Here is an 18,573-nt window from a genome sequence, read left to right as displayed (position 1 = left end):
AAATCTCCTTTGGGGTGACACCTTTTGCTGTCAAGAATTCAATTACTGCACGTTGCTTAAGTCATATTGACCGACCGTCTGTGCAGGGTTCCATACTTTGCACCTTAACAACACAACCGTTCAATGCTCAGGCTTTCCTGTCTGCGCAGGGTTCCATACTTTGCTCTTTAACAACACAACCGTTCAATGCTAAGGCTTCCCCGTCTGCGCAGGGTTCCATACTTTGCTCTTTAACAACACAACCGTTCAATGCTAAGGCTTCCCCGTCTGCGCAGGGTTCCATACTTTGCTCTTTAACAACACAACCGTCCAATGCTAAGGCTTCCCCGTCTGTGCAGGGTTCCATACTTTGCTCTTTAACAACACAACCGTCCAATGCTAAGGCTTCCCCGTCTGCGCAGGGTTCCATACTTTGCTCTTTAACAACACAACCGTTCAATGCTAAGGCTTCCCCGTCTGCGCAGGGTTCCATACTTTGCACTTTCACAACACAACCGTTCAATGCTAAGGCTTCCCCGTCTGTGCAGGGTTCCATACTTTGCACTTTAACAACACAACCGTTCAATGCTAAGGCTTCCCCGTCTGTGCAGGGTTCCATACTTCGCCCTTTAACAACACAACCGTTCAATGCTAAGGCTTCCCCGTCTGTGCAGGGTTCCATACTTCGCACTTTAACAACACAACCGTTCAATGCTAAGGCTTCTCCGTCTGTGCAGGGTTCCATACTTCGCACTTTAACAACACAACCGTCCAATGCTACGGCTTCCCCGTCTGTGCAGGGTTCCATACTTCGCCCTTTAACAACACAACCGTTCAATGCTAAGGCTTCCCCGTCTGTGCAGGGTTCCATACTTCGCACTTTAACAACACAACCGTCCAATGCTACAGCTTCTCCGTCTGCGCAGGGTTCCATACTTCGCACTTTAACAACACAACCGTTCAATGCTAAGGCTTCTCCGTCCGCGCAGGGTTCCATACTTCGCACTTTAACAACACAACCGTTCAATGCTAAGGCTTCCCGCTGAATGGAACTGTCAAGTAGAGTCAGGACCTGCCACATACCACTACTTCCATCTGTTGGGGAGTTACAAAGGTGGAGGCATTACTTTTCATTCAACCCTCGTACAACTGAGACTCACCATATTTATATACCTTGAAGGAACAATCCCCAATCTTGAAGTTCGCAGGAGCAATTCCATGGATTGCCGCCCAGCTTCATAGCCGGGAGCATTGTTAGTCCATCGAACACGGCTCTCCTTAAAACCGCCAAACGGTTGCCAGAGAGGTCAATAAATTTCAGCTTGGCCAGGTCCTTAAAACTTCCTCTGGCAACGTCACGGATCCAATTGTTGGCCAAGTTCAGTGCGACGAGGTTGGACAAACCGGAGAACATGTCGGGTCCAATGTGAACGATGAAGTTCTGAGCCGCAGTTAGATTTTCTAACCGTCCCGGGTTGGAAAGCCATGAAGCCGACACGCGGGTTAAGCTGTTCTGATACAGGCTGAGTTTCGTGAGGCTTTGGAAGGCGTGGAAGGCTCCGGCTTCGATGTCTGTGATGCCACTGTTGGCCAGGGCGAGACTAGTGACCGACGCCAAGCTTGGGCTGCTGAAGACGGTTGAGTTGATCACCCCAAGGTTGGTCACCACAAAGAGGATGGACGTCAGCCCTTCGGGAAAATCTAGAAGAAGACATGAGTCATATTGTGCCCAAGAATTTCATCCTGGGGTATCTTTGGTTGTCTCTACAGAAGCCTGCAATTGCCATTATCCTTAGGAACTCTAAAACCCTATGCAGCTTGTGCCCAAACTACCCTGTTTCCCCGAAAATAAGACAGTGTCTAATATTAATTTTTGCTCCCAAAGATGCACTAGGTCTTATCTTCAGGGGATGTATTATAATTCACATTTATGTTTGAATTTTTTAAAAATGAAAATTTATTATCTACTGTACAGTAGTGGTCATCACAAACCAGCGTATCCAAACTGTGAATCCTTTCAAGAATGTCTATATTATATTTTATTGCTATACTGTTTTTAAATTACTGTTTTAAATTTCTGTTCGTATGTAAATTTATGTTGTTGTTGGGCTTGTCCCTGTGTAAGCTGCCCAGAGTCCCTTCTGGGAGATGGAGGTGGGATACAAGAATAAAGTTATTATTATATTATTATTATTATTTCTTGTTACTACCTTTATTTCCATGTACAACAATCTATGGCATGTACATTTACCGATCCTGTATGCTTCCAAACAAAAACTTTACTGTCTTACTTTTGGGGGAGGCCTTATATTTAGCAATTCAGCAAAACCTCTACTAGGTCTTATTTTCTGGGGATGTCTTATTTTCAGGGAAACAGGGTATGTAACACTATGATTAATGTTCCTGGGTTAACAATGTCATTTCCTAATGGTTCCATAAACATGGACAAAGTTTATTAAACTGCAAAAACTTTGTTTTGGCAGGAGGGACATCCTAAGTGATACGGAATATTAAATTATTTACTCACAGTATTTATACTCTGCCCTTCTCACCCCGAAGCGGCTTACAGAACAAACATACGATTATATTCAAATGCATTTAAGTAAATCAGATCTAATTTGCCAAATAATAATAATAATAATAATAATAATAATAATAATACTTTATTTATATACCACCCTATCTCCCGGATGGGACTCAGGGCGGTTTACAGTCATAAAAGCAACACAAACATTACATAACAACATAATACACATTATTAAACAAGGTAAAATAATACAATTATAACAATAAATCACACTTACATGACCAGATCAAGGGGACGGGAACCATAAACCCAATATATTAAAATGTATCATTTTAGGCTAGGGAAATCTTGTGCAATATATTCAGGCTCAGAAATAGTCACTGTTGAATGTTTTATGTTGAATGTTTTTATGTTAAATGTTTTTCTATTGTGGAATGATATTTTAAATTGTAAGTCGCTCGGAGCACTCTGGCGGAGAGCGACTAATTAAGAAATAAAGTGAAGTGAAGTGAAGTGAAGAAGACTATAGAATTATCAAGGACACAAACAGAGGTAAAGGCAGTTTTTCTCCTCTTATTTCCGTCATATTGGAGGCTGTGCTCAACTCCGGCCATGGTGGGATGCTGTCGCTCCATCTTCCATGCCGAGGAGCTTTCCTCTGATTGATGCCCTTAAGGGTACCTTTGTTACCTCCCTGTTAAAGCGGTACCTATTTATCTACTTGCATTTCTGCTTTCGACCTGCTAGGTGGGCAGGTGAGCTGGGGCTGATGGCAGGTGCTCACCCCAACCAAGAATCGAACTGCCAACCTTTTAATCGACAGAACCTTCTACAGCTAGCGGTTTAGTTCGCTGTTCTAAGCCCAGCCTGATCATTTGAGAGATCCAGGTTCGATTCCCCACTTAGATGTTCACAGACCATCTTGAACTCATTGATGGAAATGTTATTTGTTTAGCCTGCTGTGCTAAGAATTTCCTCTTATAGTCCCATCACAAAAAATTATAGTCATTTCATTTTCAGATGGTATCTTTTAGTTCACATCCTCCAAGTGACTCTATTGTTTACTATGTTACCCACCAATAATTTCCTGTCTTCCATTGGATGCTGTCATCACAATTGTATAACAGCAATATAATTGTGTGGTGTGTATCCCAAGGATTATATTCCTAACCTAGGGGTCTCAGTAGCACAGTGGGATAAACCTCTAGCTACATGAAATCTGTTAACCACAGGGTAGACAGTTCAAAGTCGCAAGTTGGGGTGAGCTCCTGACCATCAGCTCTAGCTTCTGCCAACCTAGCAGTTCGAATGCATGCATTCCAGGGCCGGGTTGCAGTGCAGGCTGGTGAGCAGCCTGCTGCAATAAATCACTCTGACCATGAGGTCATGAGTTCGAGGCCAGCCCGTGGCGGGGTGAGCACCTGTCAAATACATTTTTTTAAAAATAGCCCCTGCTCCATGCTGACCTAGCAACCTGAAAGATAGTTGCATCTATCATTTGTGATAGATGATGTGACAGGGAGGAATACTTTTGTGATGATGATGTGACAGGGAAGAATACTTTTGATCCCACCGCTGCCACCAATTTGAGATAGAGGAATGATTGAATGATGATTGTGATGGTGATGTGATGTTATGATAGCCAATTTGTGATTGCTGTTTCCTGCTAATTTGAGGTCTCAAATAAATCATCCACTTCTCCTCACTAACTTCGAAATCCTTACAGAACCTTTCAAATGAAATTAAAAACTTTTCCACATCATCGTCCTTATTATACCTAGGGAATCTCTTCAGAATCATGTCTGATGCCTCAGCTCTAGAGTCCCCTTCCTGGGTATTGATATGTGATTGAGATAGTGTTAACCTCTGTTTTTCTAACTCTATCTCCATTCTTCTTAGTTCCATCTTGTCAGCGGGGATGATGGGTAGCAGAGTGAAATCCAAAAAATTCACCATCCCGGTTCACCTCCTTCTCTCCAGACTGTTTCCCCGTGTGGAAAACAGCACTGGATAAACTCACTCCAGCAGATGAAGTCCAACTGTTGACTAAACTTTATTTACATGATCTATATACAAATAGAGTCAATTCAGTCCTTTCCTCCATGAGTGCTTGCCGAAAGCACCCATGCACACACACAGCACATTGCTCATCGCTGTTCTCGGCTCGACACAGGAAAAAACACACTCCGCATTCCACAGGAAACAAGATAGTAAGTCCCGGTCAAAACACACTTGACCCCATTGGTCCTGTGATACATCAATCATAGCAGACTCTCATTAACTCCATAATTGCTGAATCCAGATTGATTTTAACATTTCACAATACACAATACCCTGACACATCTCTCTCTCTTTTTTTTCTTCAGCCTGAAATTGTCTTTCTCTTTCTTTTTCTTCAGCCTGAAATTGTCTTTCTCTTTCTTCAGCCTGAAATTTTCTTTCTCTTTCCTCCATTTCTAACTTCCTCATCTCCAGTCTATATTTAAGAGTCATTTCTGACACCGATGTTTGTTCAGAATCTGAACTCTCTTCCTATGCACCTGCTTCTTCAGCAACTTTTTTCTGTCGTCTAGTAGCCATTTCTGTCAAATTTTACCTCACAATTTTCTTCTCTAAGCGATCTTAAGGCACTAAACAGGTGTTACACGGAATCCCGACGCTGCCACCAATTTGTGATGATGGAAATAATAGGAAGTAGGAAATAAGGTACCACTTATAAAGTGGGGAGGCAAATTTAACTAATTTACAACGTTGGAATGAGGAAGTGCCGTCACAGTGGATGATGAAGCAGCTGCTCCCCCCTGTGGCCAGAATCGAACATCCCCTCAGGAGAAGGTTAAATTGCCTCTGCGTCTGTCTCTGTCTCGGTTCTATGTGTATATGGGCATTGAATGTTTGCCCTATAGGTATATAATGTGATCCACCCTGAGTCCCCTTCAGGGTGAGAAAGAAGGGCGGAATATAAATACTGTAAATAAATAAATAAATAAATAAATAAATGTGAGTAGATCAATAGGTACTGCCTTGGGTACTGTTTCTGTTTTGGGCTTGGCCCCATGTTAGCTGCCCCGAGTCCCTTAGGGTAGATGGTGGTGGGATAAAAAAAAATTAAAGTATTATTATTATTATTATTATTATTATTATTACTCCATGCAGATATGCAAAACATGTCAGCAACACTATCGGAGATATGTCTACAAGAACAGGCTCCTCGGCATGGAAAAATGGAACAAGAGCACTTCCCCATGGCCGGAGTTGAGCATCGCCTCCAGATGCCAGAGATGAAAAAGGGGAAGAAATTTACCTTGTCTGTGTAGTGTATGTCGTTGTGTAAAAGAAACTGAATGTTTGCCTTATATATGTTTCTATAATCCAATCTGAGTCCCTTCGGGGAGATAAAGCGGAATATAAATAAAGTGTATTATTATTGTGTTGTCGAAGACTTTCATGGCCGGGATCACAGGGTTGTTGTATGTCTTTCGGGCTGTGTGGCCATGTTCCAGAAGTATTCTCTCCTGACGTTTCGCCCACATCTATGGCAGGCATCCTCAGAGGTTGTGAGGCATGGATGAACTAAGTAAGGAAAGGAAAGAATATATATCTGTGTAGAGTCCAGGGTGTGGCAAGAGTCCTTTGTCACTGGGAAGCCAGCATTAATGTTTCAGTTAATCAAGAGTCAAAGAACATGAAAGGCACTGCAGACTAATTCAACCAGAGAAATCAGCCATAGCAGAGCACTTGATGAACCAGCCTGGACACAGGATATTATTTGAGAACACAGAAATGCTCGACCACTGCAACAACTATCATGTCAGACTACACAGAGAAGCCATTGAAATCCACAAGCATTTGGACAACTTCAACAGAAAGGAGGAAACCATGAAAATGAACAAAATCTGGCTACCAGTATTTAAAAACTCTAAAATCAAAACAGTAGATGGGGACCAACACTCTGAGGGCAGAGGACAGCTAATGACTGAACAAAGGATGCCCCCAGGCAAGAGACAAAAACCTTTCCAATGCTAATGAGGGTGATTAACTGAAACATTCATGCTGGCTTCCCAGTGACAAAGGACTCTTGCCACACCCTGGACTCTCCACAGATATATATTCTTTCTTTTCCTTACTTAGTTTATCCATACCTCACAACCTCTGAGGATGCCTGCCATAGATGTGGGCAAAACGTCAGGAGAAAATACTTCTGGAACATGGCCACACAGCTCGAAAGACATACAACAACCCTGTATTATTATTATTATTATTATTATTATTATTATTATTACTATTATTACTGTAGAGTCTCACTTATCCAACATAAACGGGCCGGCAGAATGTTGGATAAGCGAATATGTTGGATAACAAGGAGGGATTAAGGAAAAGCCTATTAAACATCAAATTAGTTTATGATTTTACAAATTAAGCACCAAAACATCATGTTATACAACAAATTTGACAGAAAAAGTAGTTCAATACGCAGTAATGCTATGTAGTAATTACTGTATTTACGAATTTAGCACCAAAATATCACAATGTATTGAAAACATTGACTACAAAAATGCGTTGGATAATCCAGAATGTTGGATAAGTGAGTGTTGGATAAGTGAGACTCTACTGTATTATATAAATTATTATTATATTGCCCTGGCAGAATATGTAAAGCAAAGTGAAGAACCTGCTTTGATTGAAGTCAAAAATCAGAAACTCCTCAAAGCACAGCAGACAAAAAACCAGTACAAGAAAACCGCACTACAAACTAGAGCTGACAGCTGGGACAACAAAACATTGCATGGAAAGTTCCTTGACAAAATTGAAGGAAAAGCTGATAAGGAGAAGACCTGGCTCTGGCTCACGAATGGGACCCTGAAGAAGGAGACAGAAGGCCTGATCCTTGCAGCCCAGGAGCAAGACATCAGGACAAAGGCAATTCAGGCCAAGATCAAAAAATCAGCTGATGACCCAAAATGCAGACTGTGCAAGGAAGCCGATGAAACCGTTGATCATATCCTCAGCTGCTGTAAGAAAATCGCACAGACAGACTACAAACACAGGCACAACTATGTGGTCCAAATGATCCATTGGAACTTATGCCTCAAGTACCATCTCCCAGCAGGAAAGAACTGGTGGGATCACGAACCTGCAAAAGTCTTGGAGAATGAGCACACAAAGATACTGCGGGACTTCCGAATCCAGACTGACAAAGTTCTGGAACACAATACACCAGACATCACAGTTGTGGAAAAGAAAAAGGTTTGGATCATTGATGTTGCCATCCCAGGTGACAGTCGCATTGATGAAAAACAACAGGAAAAACTCAGCCGCTATCAGGACCTCAAGATTGAACTTCAAAGACTCTGGCAGAAACCAGTGCAGGTGGTCCCGGTGGTGATGGGCACATTGGGTGCCGTGCCAAAAGATCTCAGCTGGCATTTGGAAACAATAGACATTGACAAAATTATGATCTGCCAACTGCAAAAGGCCACCCTGCTGGGATCTGCAGCATCATCCAAAAATACATCACACAGTCCTAGACACTTGGGAAGTGTTTGATTTGTGATTTTGTGATACGAAATCCAGCATTATTATTATTATTATTATTATTATTATTATTATTATTATTATTATTATTATTATTATTACCCTTGCTAGAAGATGGGGACTGAATCTGTGACCATCCATGTGCAAATTACGGACTTTGGTTGGTGTTCAACAGCGTAAGACTTTCTCCATTCAAATGTTGACACTTGTAATTCTTTGGGTGGAAACTCACCATTTGGAATGGAAGAGCAGAAATACTCCTTTTCAAGGACGCACTGGGGTCTCGAAAGCTGTACTGCGTTCCAAACCAAAGCAAGGCCAAGGATCGCTGCAACGTCAAAGAAAGGCGTTATTATTTCACCCGGACAAAGCACACACTATTCCTGGTGTAGGTCTTATCATATGTCTCAGAACAAAAACACTATTTCTCCCAGAACTCCCTACCCAGCTAAGTATTATTATGACCCACATATATCTTTCACGCACTTGGATTCCTTCTCCTCGTGACTTCGTAAAAACCCATCATTAAATTACGAGGTCCCCCAAACAAGAATTCTACCTTCCCCGATGAAATGTTTCGACAGATTCTAATTTTCTTGCAATACAGAGAGTGAGACAAAGAAATCGTCGAATGTTACAGTCACTGTGTTCTCATTCCCCTCGTAAAATTATACAAACCTTCAGAACATTTTCCATTGGTAACACATGTTTACATTCTTCTTCATTTTTCTCCCTCCCTCCCCTCCCCAGGAACAGTTTACAAATTTTCTATATTTATTACAATTGTTCGATCATGAGGATAATCTTGTTTAATCTATATATATAAAAGAGTGATGGCATCACGGCGACCCACAAAACAACAAAACTACAGGCCCCACAACCTCGAAATTTGACGACACAACCCATCATCCACGGCTCCAGTAAGATACAACAAAAAGAAAAGAAAAATAAAGTCCTAATTAGAGAGAGAGGAATAATTGCTTTTATCCAATTGCTGCCAGTTAGAAGGCTAAGCTCCTCCAACTTGGTCTCCTAGCAACCCAATAAAAAATTATTAAAAACACTAAAAAATTAATACAATAAAATACTATAATAACAGAAAATAACTAAAAATAATACAAGAAAATAATAAAATATAATAAATAAAAATATAACTTGCAATAAAATTAATAAAAAAATGCAAATAAAGTCAAATAAAAATTACACAACAATTTTTAACCAATACCACCACCACTTTGCCACAGCAACGCCGGGCACAGCTAGTTCCTTATATTTGTCTTTCCCCTTTATTCTGTAAATTAAGTCTTTCCATTTTGCCTCCCATGTCTTTCTGATTTGGCCTTTTCTATAGTAACTTTTCCTTTTGTTAATGTAGTCTTGGAGGAGGTAGTCTGCTAAATATTTATACCATGTTTTAATGTCCCATTTGTTTTGGTCCTTCCAGCGTAAGGCGACTGAGGCTTTAATTGCATCTAACATATAATTTATTAATCGTTCCCAATTTTTAGTTTCCCCTTCACCTTCAATTTTCTGGAGGAAAAATTGTCTCTTGTTCCAACCTATTTTTATTCCTAATAGCTCCTCCATTTCTTTCTTAATTGTTTCGTGAAACTTTTGTATTTTTTCGCAATCTCACCACATGTGGGTGTATGTTCCGGTTTTCCTGCAGTTGTGCCAACATTGTTTTGCGGAGGTTCTGGTTTTATGGGCTAGTTGCACAGGCGTTCAATAGCATTTTGTCTGGATTTTGTGTTGCATTTCCTTTATCTTTAAATGTTTTATTTTATTACAGTAGAGTCTCACTAATCCAAGCCTCACTTATCCAAGCCTCTGGATAATCCAAGCCATTTTAGTGGTCAATGTTTTCAATATATTGTGATATTTTGGTGCTAAATTCGTAAATACAGTAATTACAACATAACATTATTGTGTATTGAACTACTTTTTCTGTCAAATTTGTTGTATAACATGATGTTTTGGTGCTTAATTTGCAAAATCATAAGCTAATTTGATGTTTAATAGGCTTTTCCTTAATCCCTCTTTATTATCCAAGATATTCGCTTATCCAAGCTTCTGCCGGCCCGTTTAGCTTGGATAAGTGAGACTCTACTGTAATTGAATTTATCCAATTGTCTATTTCTCTCTCATTACAACTTAGTTGGGGCCTCCAGTGGCACAATGTGTTAAAGCGCTGAGTTGCCGAACTTGCGGACCAAAAAATCCCAGGTTCAAATCCCAGGAGCGGAGTGAGCTCCCTCTGTTAGCCCCAGCTCCTGCCAACCTAGCAGTTTGAAAACATGCCAATGCGAGTAGATCAATAGGTACCGCTCTGGAAGGTAACGGCGCTCCATGCAGTCATGCCAATGGCCACATGACCTTGGAGGCGTCTATGGACAACGCTGGCTCTTCGGCTTAGAAATGGAGATGAGCACCAACCCCCAGAGTCAGACACGACTGGACTTAATGTCAGGGGCAAACCTTTACCTTTTACTACAACTTAGTTCCTCCTTCCAGATTTCTGTGGTTCGCTCTTTAAATCAGTGCAATGTGAGAGAAATTTAGGGACTGAAAGAAATTTTCATTGGGGTGACAAAAATTGGACAAAATGTTCTCATCTCATTGCCCCTCTCCCATGGCAACGCTCCTACAAACAAGTCCATAATTTTATTTTATTTTTTGCAAGGAGAAAGATTTGTCCAAATATAGAAACATTCCGTTGCATTGCATTTCTTCAACAGCACTGGGGACCAAGCTGTTTTTATCATAGCAAATACAACTTTCCCCTATCTTTTGTTGTATATTTAAATCACCTATTGACTTCTGAGGAGCTCCCCGGTGGCACAGCCTTGGGTAAAATTTGGGCGAGGATAACCTCCGAGCTTCTCAATTTGCTGCTGGAAAGGTTGGCGGTTTGAATCCAGGGAGTCGAGTGAGCTCCTGCTATTAGCCCCAGCTCCTGCAAACCTAGCAGTTTGAAAACATACAAATGTGAGTAGATCAATAGGTACCGCACCGGTGGGAAGGTAATGGCACTCCATGCAGTCATGCCAGTGGCCACATGACCTTGGAGGTGTCTATGGACATGCAAACGTGAGTAGATCAATAGGTACTGCTCTGGTGGGAAGGTAATGGCACTCCATGCAGTCATGCCAGTGGCCACACGACCTTGGAGGTGTCTATGGACATGCAAACGTGAGTAGATCAATAGGTACTGCTCCGGTGGGAAGGTAATGGCACTCCATGCAGTCATGCCAGTGGCCACACAACCTTGGAGGTGTCTATGGACATGCAAACGTGAGTAGATCAATAGGTACTGCTCCGGTGGGAAGGTAATGGCACTCCATGCAGTCATGCCAGTGGCCACACGACCTTGGAGGTGTCTATGGACATGCAAACGTGAGTAGATCAATAGGTACTGCTCCGGTGGGAAGGTAATGGCACTCCACGCAGTCATGCCAGTGGCCACATGACCTTGGAGGTGTCTATGGACATGCAAACGTGAGTAGATCCATAGGTACTGCTCCGGTGGGAAGGTAATGGCACTCCATGCAGTCATGCCGGCCACATGACCTTGGAGGTGTCTACAGACAACACCGGCTCTTCAGCTTAGAAATGGAGATGAGCACCAACACCCAGAGTCGGGCACGACTAGACTTAACATCAGGGGAAAACCTTTACTTTTTATTGACTCCTGGCGATAAAAGGAATGTTCTTAGTTAGGCAAGGAATTCTCAAGACGTTATTTTGCAAGTTCCTTCCTCTGAAACATTGCCTCCAGCGCCTGGTGGTCTCCCATCCGAGTATTAACTTGGGCTGGCTCTGCTTAACTTCCATACTCTGGTCTGCATCGGTGGTCTCCCATCCAAGTTAAGTCCTGCTTAACTTCCAGAATGTGATACCTTTTGGGGCATCAAGTTATTCTGGATTGAAATGACAGATCTGGCACAAGATATTTTTCTGACCCTGCTTCACCTTCTCCATTAGTTCCCATTCCATTGATCCATTGGACAAATGGGGTGGCCAAACTGTACCCGAGTGAAGCATCCTGATAACGTAGCTCTGTGAGTTACTAGCTAAGAATTTCTAAAAACTAAGAGTCCTAAACAGTCCGAAGTTCTGACTTTTATGAAAGGGAGTGACAATTTATCTGAGCTAATTTGAAACTCTGAAGAACTCTTTTATCAGAAGACTCAGCTAGGGATATCTGCGGCAAGGTAAAGATTTTCCCTTCTTTACCGGATGGTTCTATCTCTTTACCTACAGGAAACGTGGAGGCAAAGAGTTTTTATTTTTTAAAAAATATTTTATTCATTTTCTGGTCGTTGCTTTTAATCACTGCAGCAACTCTATCTATATCTATAAAAGAGTGATGGCATCACGGCAGCGGACAAAACAACAAAACTACAGGCCCCCCAACCTCAAAATTTGACAACACAACCCATCATTCATGGCTTTAGGTTGATACAACAAAAAGAAAAGAAAAATAAAGTCCTAATTGGAGGGAGAGGAATAATTGTTTTTATTCAGTTACTGCCAGTTACAAGGCTAAGTTCCGCCCACTTGGTCTCCTAGCAACCTACTCAGCCCAGGGGACAGGCACAGTTAGGCCTCACTTAGGCCTCTTCCACAGATTATCTAATACTAAACATAAAGACAATCATACAACAGACATTCAATACCACCACTACCTCAACAAATTCTCACCAACACCACCAGACAACGCCACAGCAATGCGTGGCCGGGCACAGCTAGTAATTATATATACTAATTTCACATTTGCATTTTCCCCCTGAAAAGTTTGCAAATCCTCTCTCTATATATGTGCATTTCCCTCCTGCAATGTTTGCAAACTCCATTTATCTATGTTTACATCTATCTAGACATCTGTGTGTGTGTGTGTGTGTATACATATTTAAAAGGCCTATATCTATATTAATATCTATCTATCTAGACATTGCTCTATATAGAGAGAACTATATCTTTATAGGACTTGCAGAGACTTGCAAACATGTGAGGGGAAATTCATATATAAAATTAATGTATACATATAGGTACAGATATACAGGTACATGGAAATCTCTAGATATCTATATGTATATAGGATTTGCAAAGACCTGCAAACATGGAAGGAAGGAAGGAAGGAAGGAAGGAAGGAAGGAAGGAAGGAAGGAAGGAAGGAAGGAAGGAAGGAAGGAAGGAAGGAAAAAAAGAGACACCTCAGGAAACATGTCAACCTGGAGATGGAGTTCTAGATCTTGACATCTGACTACATAGAGTAGCAAAGATATGGATTAGAGCAGGGGTCCTCAAACTTTTTAAGCCGAGGGCCGGTCCACAATCCTTCAGACTGTTGAGGGGCCGGATTATCATTTGAAAAAAAAAATACAAACAAATTCCGATGCACACTGCACATGTCTTATTTAGTGCAAAAACAACAACAACAAGAAGAACAATGAAAGAACAATACAATATTTAACAATAAAAATAATTTTAACCAACATACATTTATCAGGATTTCAATGGGAAGTATGCTCCTGCTTCTGGCCAATGAGATAATCAAGTTAATTAGGGTTGTTGTTGTTGTTGTTGTTGTTGTTGTTGTTGTTGTGTGCCTTTAAGTCATTTCAGACTTTGGGCGAGCCTAAGTCTAAAATGTATTTATTTATTATTTATTTACTGCATTTATTTACTACATTTGTATCACACCCTTCTCACCCCAAAGGGGACTCAGAGTGGCTTACAAATTATATGTACATACAATATATTATATTATTAGCATAGCACAATATTAGCATTATATATTACTATATTGAACTATATCACTATACTGTAATATTATTAGTAATATTATATGTAATATAGAATATATAATTAATATTATTATATGGTATTATTATTAGTGTTATATTGTATTACATTATAATATTATTATCAATATTATATGTATATACAATATATTATATTATAAAACTGAGGGCGGGGGCCAGGTAAATGACCTCGGAGGGCCGCATCTGGCCCCCGGGCCTTAGTTTGGGGACCCCTGGATTAGAGGTACCTTCTGATCATGATCTCACACTGAGTTTGCCACTTACATTTCATGCTGGGCCAGTCGGTTCCTTCCGTCAGCGATCGCCTTAGTCTTGGAAGATACTAAGAGCTTTTCAAGAGCACCGTAACACCTACCTTTGGGTGGACAGGCAAGTTGGAACCTGTTATTTCCAAAGCTGTAGGGGGTATTTTTCCTTTTCCGTTGCCATCCCACACACGGTTCACGAAGCAGCATCTCCATGGCACTATCATGGAGTCTGCCCATTAACCAGAAATACATTAACCATTAGACATGGTCATCCCAGAACAACTATCATCTATCTATCTATCTATCTATCTATCTATCTATCTATCTATCTATCTATCTATCTATCTATCTATCTATCTATCTATCTATCTATCCATCCATCCATCCATCCATCCATCCATCCATCCATCCATCCATCCATCCATCCATCCATCCATCCAGTTTAAGGTTCTTCCCATGATCTTGTAGCACCTTAACTTCCTTCTTGTTTACAAGTTTCACTCAGTGCAATTGCCCAGCTCATTTTTATTGCTGTGTTTTTCATGTTTTATAATAATTGTGATTTTTTAAAAATTTATTTGTGTGTTTTTATATTTGGTATTTGTATTTGATATCACTGTATGCTGGTTTTATATCTGTGAGCCGCCCCGAGTCCCTCTGGGGAGATGGTGGCGGGGTACAAAAATAAAATTATTATTATTATTATTATTATTATTATTATTATTATTATTATTATTATTGTTATCTATCCAATCTACTATCTAATCTATCTGTCTGTCTGTCTAATCTATCTATCTATCTATCTTCCTATCTATATCTATCTTCCTATCTATCTATCTATCTATCTATCTATCTATCTATCTATCTATCTATCATCTATCTATCTCTATCTATCATCTATCTGTCCCTCCAATTATCTATCTATCTATCTATCTATCTATCTATCTATCTATATCTATCTTCCTATCTATCTCTATCTATCTGTCATCTATCTATCTATCTGTCCCTCCAATTATCTATCTATCTATCTATCTATCTATCTATCTATCTATCTATCTATCTATCTTCCTATCTATATCTATCTATCTATCTATCTATCTATCTATCTATCTATCTATCTATCTATCTATCTATCTATCTATCTATCTATCTATCTATCTATCTTCCTATCTTCCTATCTATCTCTATCTATCTGTCATCTATCTATCTATCTATCTATCTATCTATCTATCTATCTATCTATCTATCTATCTATCTATCTATCTATCTATCTATCTATTTGTCCCTCCAATTATCTATCTATCTTCCTATCTATATCTATCTTCCTATCTATCTCTATCTATCTATCTATCTATCTATCTATCTATCTATCTATCTATCTATCTATCTATCTATCTATCTATCTATCTATCCATCCATCCATCCATCCATCCATCCATCCATCCATCCATCCATCCATCCATCTTCCTATCTATCCTATCTATCCTATCTATCTATCTATCTATCTATCTATCTATCTATCTATCTATGTATCTATCTATCTATCTATCTATCTATCTATCTATCTTCCTCTCTCTCTCTCTCTCTCTCTCTCTCCCTCCCTCCCTCCCTCCCTCCTCTCTCTCTCTCTCTCTCTCTCTCTCTCTCTCTCTCTCTCTCTCTCTCTATCTATCTTTGCTACCTCTTCCTGAAACCATGAATTGGAGATATGTGGAATTACAGATTGAATAACACTGTGTAACATGATGTTTGCTCCCGGTTATAAAGGTTACTTTCCAATTGGTGCTATCATAAAAAACATGGGTAAAGATTGTTAAACTTAATAGGATTTAGGAATGTTATCAAAGTAGAAGTGTGGCTCTATAGGGCTATCTAAAGAAAGTGGAATAACATGGGGGTCAAAATCAACAGGGTGAGGTTTGTAAAAATTCCTCTGTATTTGTGCGTAGTATGTGCAGGTTAATAATGTTGGCATGAGTTAGGTCGGTGGGTTTGCTTGTGATTTCGTAGCAGCTAGCTAGTCAATTGGAGGCTTAGTTTCTGCAATATAGATCACGAAAATTGGCTTTTTTGTATTACTGTATTTCATTGATTCGAAGATGTAGTTATGTCAGTACCACAACCAAAGCTCTCTCTCTATATATATCTAAATCTATCTAAATCTAATCTATCTAAATCCATAATAAAAGTGAGAACCCATATGTGTGTAAGTGGCACGGGTGTCCACTCACACAGACAGCCTCCGGCCTCCACAAACAGGCACTTGTTCCCAGTGCTGAGTAGCCAGAAAGTCAATCTTTTCCACTGACATTGCGGTTACAGCGAGCGCCATGAACATGTAGCCAAACCCCGCCAATGTCCCCCCAAACACTACGTCCCACCACCCAAGGAATGCTTTCCTTTGGGGACCATTTCATCCTAGATTTTGCATTGTCCTCCACCACAGGCAGGCATCCCAGGGTTCTCCATTGGTGTGGAATTTGCATGACCCCGCCCACTGCCCTTCCCTTTCAAATCTGTCTGCAGAACAAGCAGAGCACAACTACACTTCCTGGAGGAGTTTGGGGGATTGACGCCACATGGTGGAAGTTGTAGTTCACCCCGCATCAAGTCAGAGCACTGTCACTCCTACTGGGGAATGTAGAGGAGTTGTAGTTCACCTACACCCAGAACGCTATGAACCCAAACAATGATGGGTCTGGACCAAACTTGCCATGCAGACCCGATATGCCCAGATTTGAATACTGGTGGGTTTGGAGGGGAATTGGCCTGGACATTTGGGAGTAGTAGGTACTGGGATTTATAGTTCACCTGCAATGAATGAGCACTTTGAACCCCACCAATGATGGACCAGGACCACACTTGGCACACTGAGCCCCCATAACCAACAAAACATATTGGACAAGTTTGGGGAAAAGGGAGTTATAGTTCACCTGCATCCAGAGAAACAGTGACCCCCCACTGACAATGGACCGGGACCAAACTTCACACGGAGAAGCCTCATGACCAACTGAACATACTGCAGAGGTTTGTGGGAACAGGCCTTGATTTTGGGAGTTGTAGTTCACCTGCATTCAAAGAGCACTGAGCCCAGCCAACAATGGATCTGGACCAAACTTGGCACACAGACTCAATATAGCCTACTGTGGATACTGACAGATGTTTCAGGACAATTGCCCCAGGAATCAGGGAGTTGTAGTAGTTCACCCCCATCCAGAAAGCACTGCAGCCAGGCAATGACCAGCCAACAACGGATCTGGACCACACTTGGGACACAGACCCAAAATGGCCAACTTATAATACGGCAGGGTTTGGGGAGGCTTGACCCACTGTTCTGTCACGCGCTGGGCCTGTGACTGATTGTCTATTATATAGGACGTACGCTTTATGCCCAGCGGGAAGCCAGGGTGCCTAAAGAAAGGTTGTTGAGGAATTTCCCTGAAAAGATGGCCTTGAAGTCTTTAAAGAAATAACGAAGTCTTTATTGACGAACAAATAATAAATCTTCAAGGAGTCTTGTCCCCACAGGACAGACGATGGGCTTTGAATAACTGTGAAAACCCTCTTATAACCCCTCCCAGGCTATCTGTTATCTGGGCCTAGCTGGTCTGGGACCCACTGCCAACTCCAAGTGCGTCTGGTTGTTGAGTGGACCTACCAGCCAATGGCTTGCAGATGTTTCTGTGGTGTTGTTCTGTATCCTCGGACGGTCTTTATCCCTGGTGTTCTTTAACCCTGGTGCTCTTGAAATATGAAGCTTTTTACGGGACGAGCTGGTCTACATCCTATAGATGAGCTTCCTAAGTGAGACTAACTTAAAAATGGCTCCTTCCCTCCCAGAGCCCTGAACAAGGGGCGGAACCAAACTTAATGGTGATTGAAAGGTGGCCTGTCCTATGAATGCAAACATTTGCAGCAATAAAGTAAAGTAGAAGGTTCTGGTACAGCTGTACCAGCACACCCACCATTCTGGGAATTGTAGTTCACCCACTCCAAACTGAGAATACTTAACATTCAGATACAAATAATGCCTTTTTCAAATAACCTGGGCATCGCTGGGTCCCCAAGCTAGTATATATATATATATATATATATATATACACACACACACACAAATATGCATATATGTGGAGCCCCCCCAGTGGTGCAGTGGGTTAAAGCACTGAGCTGCTGAATTTGCAGACCAAAAGGTTGCAGGTTCAAATCCGGGGAGGGGGTGAACCCCAGCTTCTGCCAACCTAGCAGTTTGAAAACATGCAAATGTGAGTAGATCAATAGGTACTGCTTTGGCGAGAAGGTAACAGTGCGCCATGCAGTCATGCCAGTGGCCACACAACTTTGGAGGAGTCTACAGACAATGCCGGCTCTTTGGCTTAGAAATGAAGATGAACACCAACCCCCAGAGTAATGTCAGGGGAAATCTTTAATTACTACTACTACTACTACTACTACTACT

At 41.1% G+C, this 18,573-nt stretch overlaps 1 protein-coding gene across 1 annotated transcript in view; it reads right to left on the bottom strand.

The window, feature by feature from the left end:
• The window catches only part of LOC103281116 (uncharacterized), a 24,139-nt gene extending 5,566 nt beyond the window's left edge, over nucleotides 1-18,573 (bottom strand). The window contains exons 1-4 of the mRNA XM_008121969.3: nucleotides 17,776-18,573; nucleotides 14,134-14,346; nucleotides 8,274-8,369; nucleotides 1,153-1,680 (exon numbers count right to left, since the gene is read on the bottom strand). Coding sequence (XP_008120176.1) covers nucleotides 1,153-1,680; nucleotides 8,274-8,369; nucleotides 14,134-14,140 — 631 coding nt within the window. The 5' untranslated portion in view covers nucleotides 14,141-14,346; nucleotides 17,776-18,573. The remainder of the gene's footprint in view (nucleotides 1-1,152; nucleotides 1,681-8,273; nucleotides 8,370-14,133; nucleotides 14,347-17,775) is intronic.

This window comes from Anolis carolinensis, unplaced genomic scaffold, assembly GCF_035594765.1.
Source record: "Anolis carolinensis isolate JA03-04 unplaced genomic scaffold, rAnoCar3.1.pri scaffold_7, whole genome shotgun sequence".
In the NCBI taxonomy this organism is placed as follows: domain Eukaryota; kingdom Metazoa; phylum Chordata; class Lepidosauria; order Squamata; family Dactyloidae; genus Anolis; species Anolis carolinensis.
Note: the sequence above shows the minus strand (reverse complement) of the source record. Positions and strands in the feature narration are given on the sequence as shown.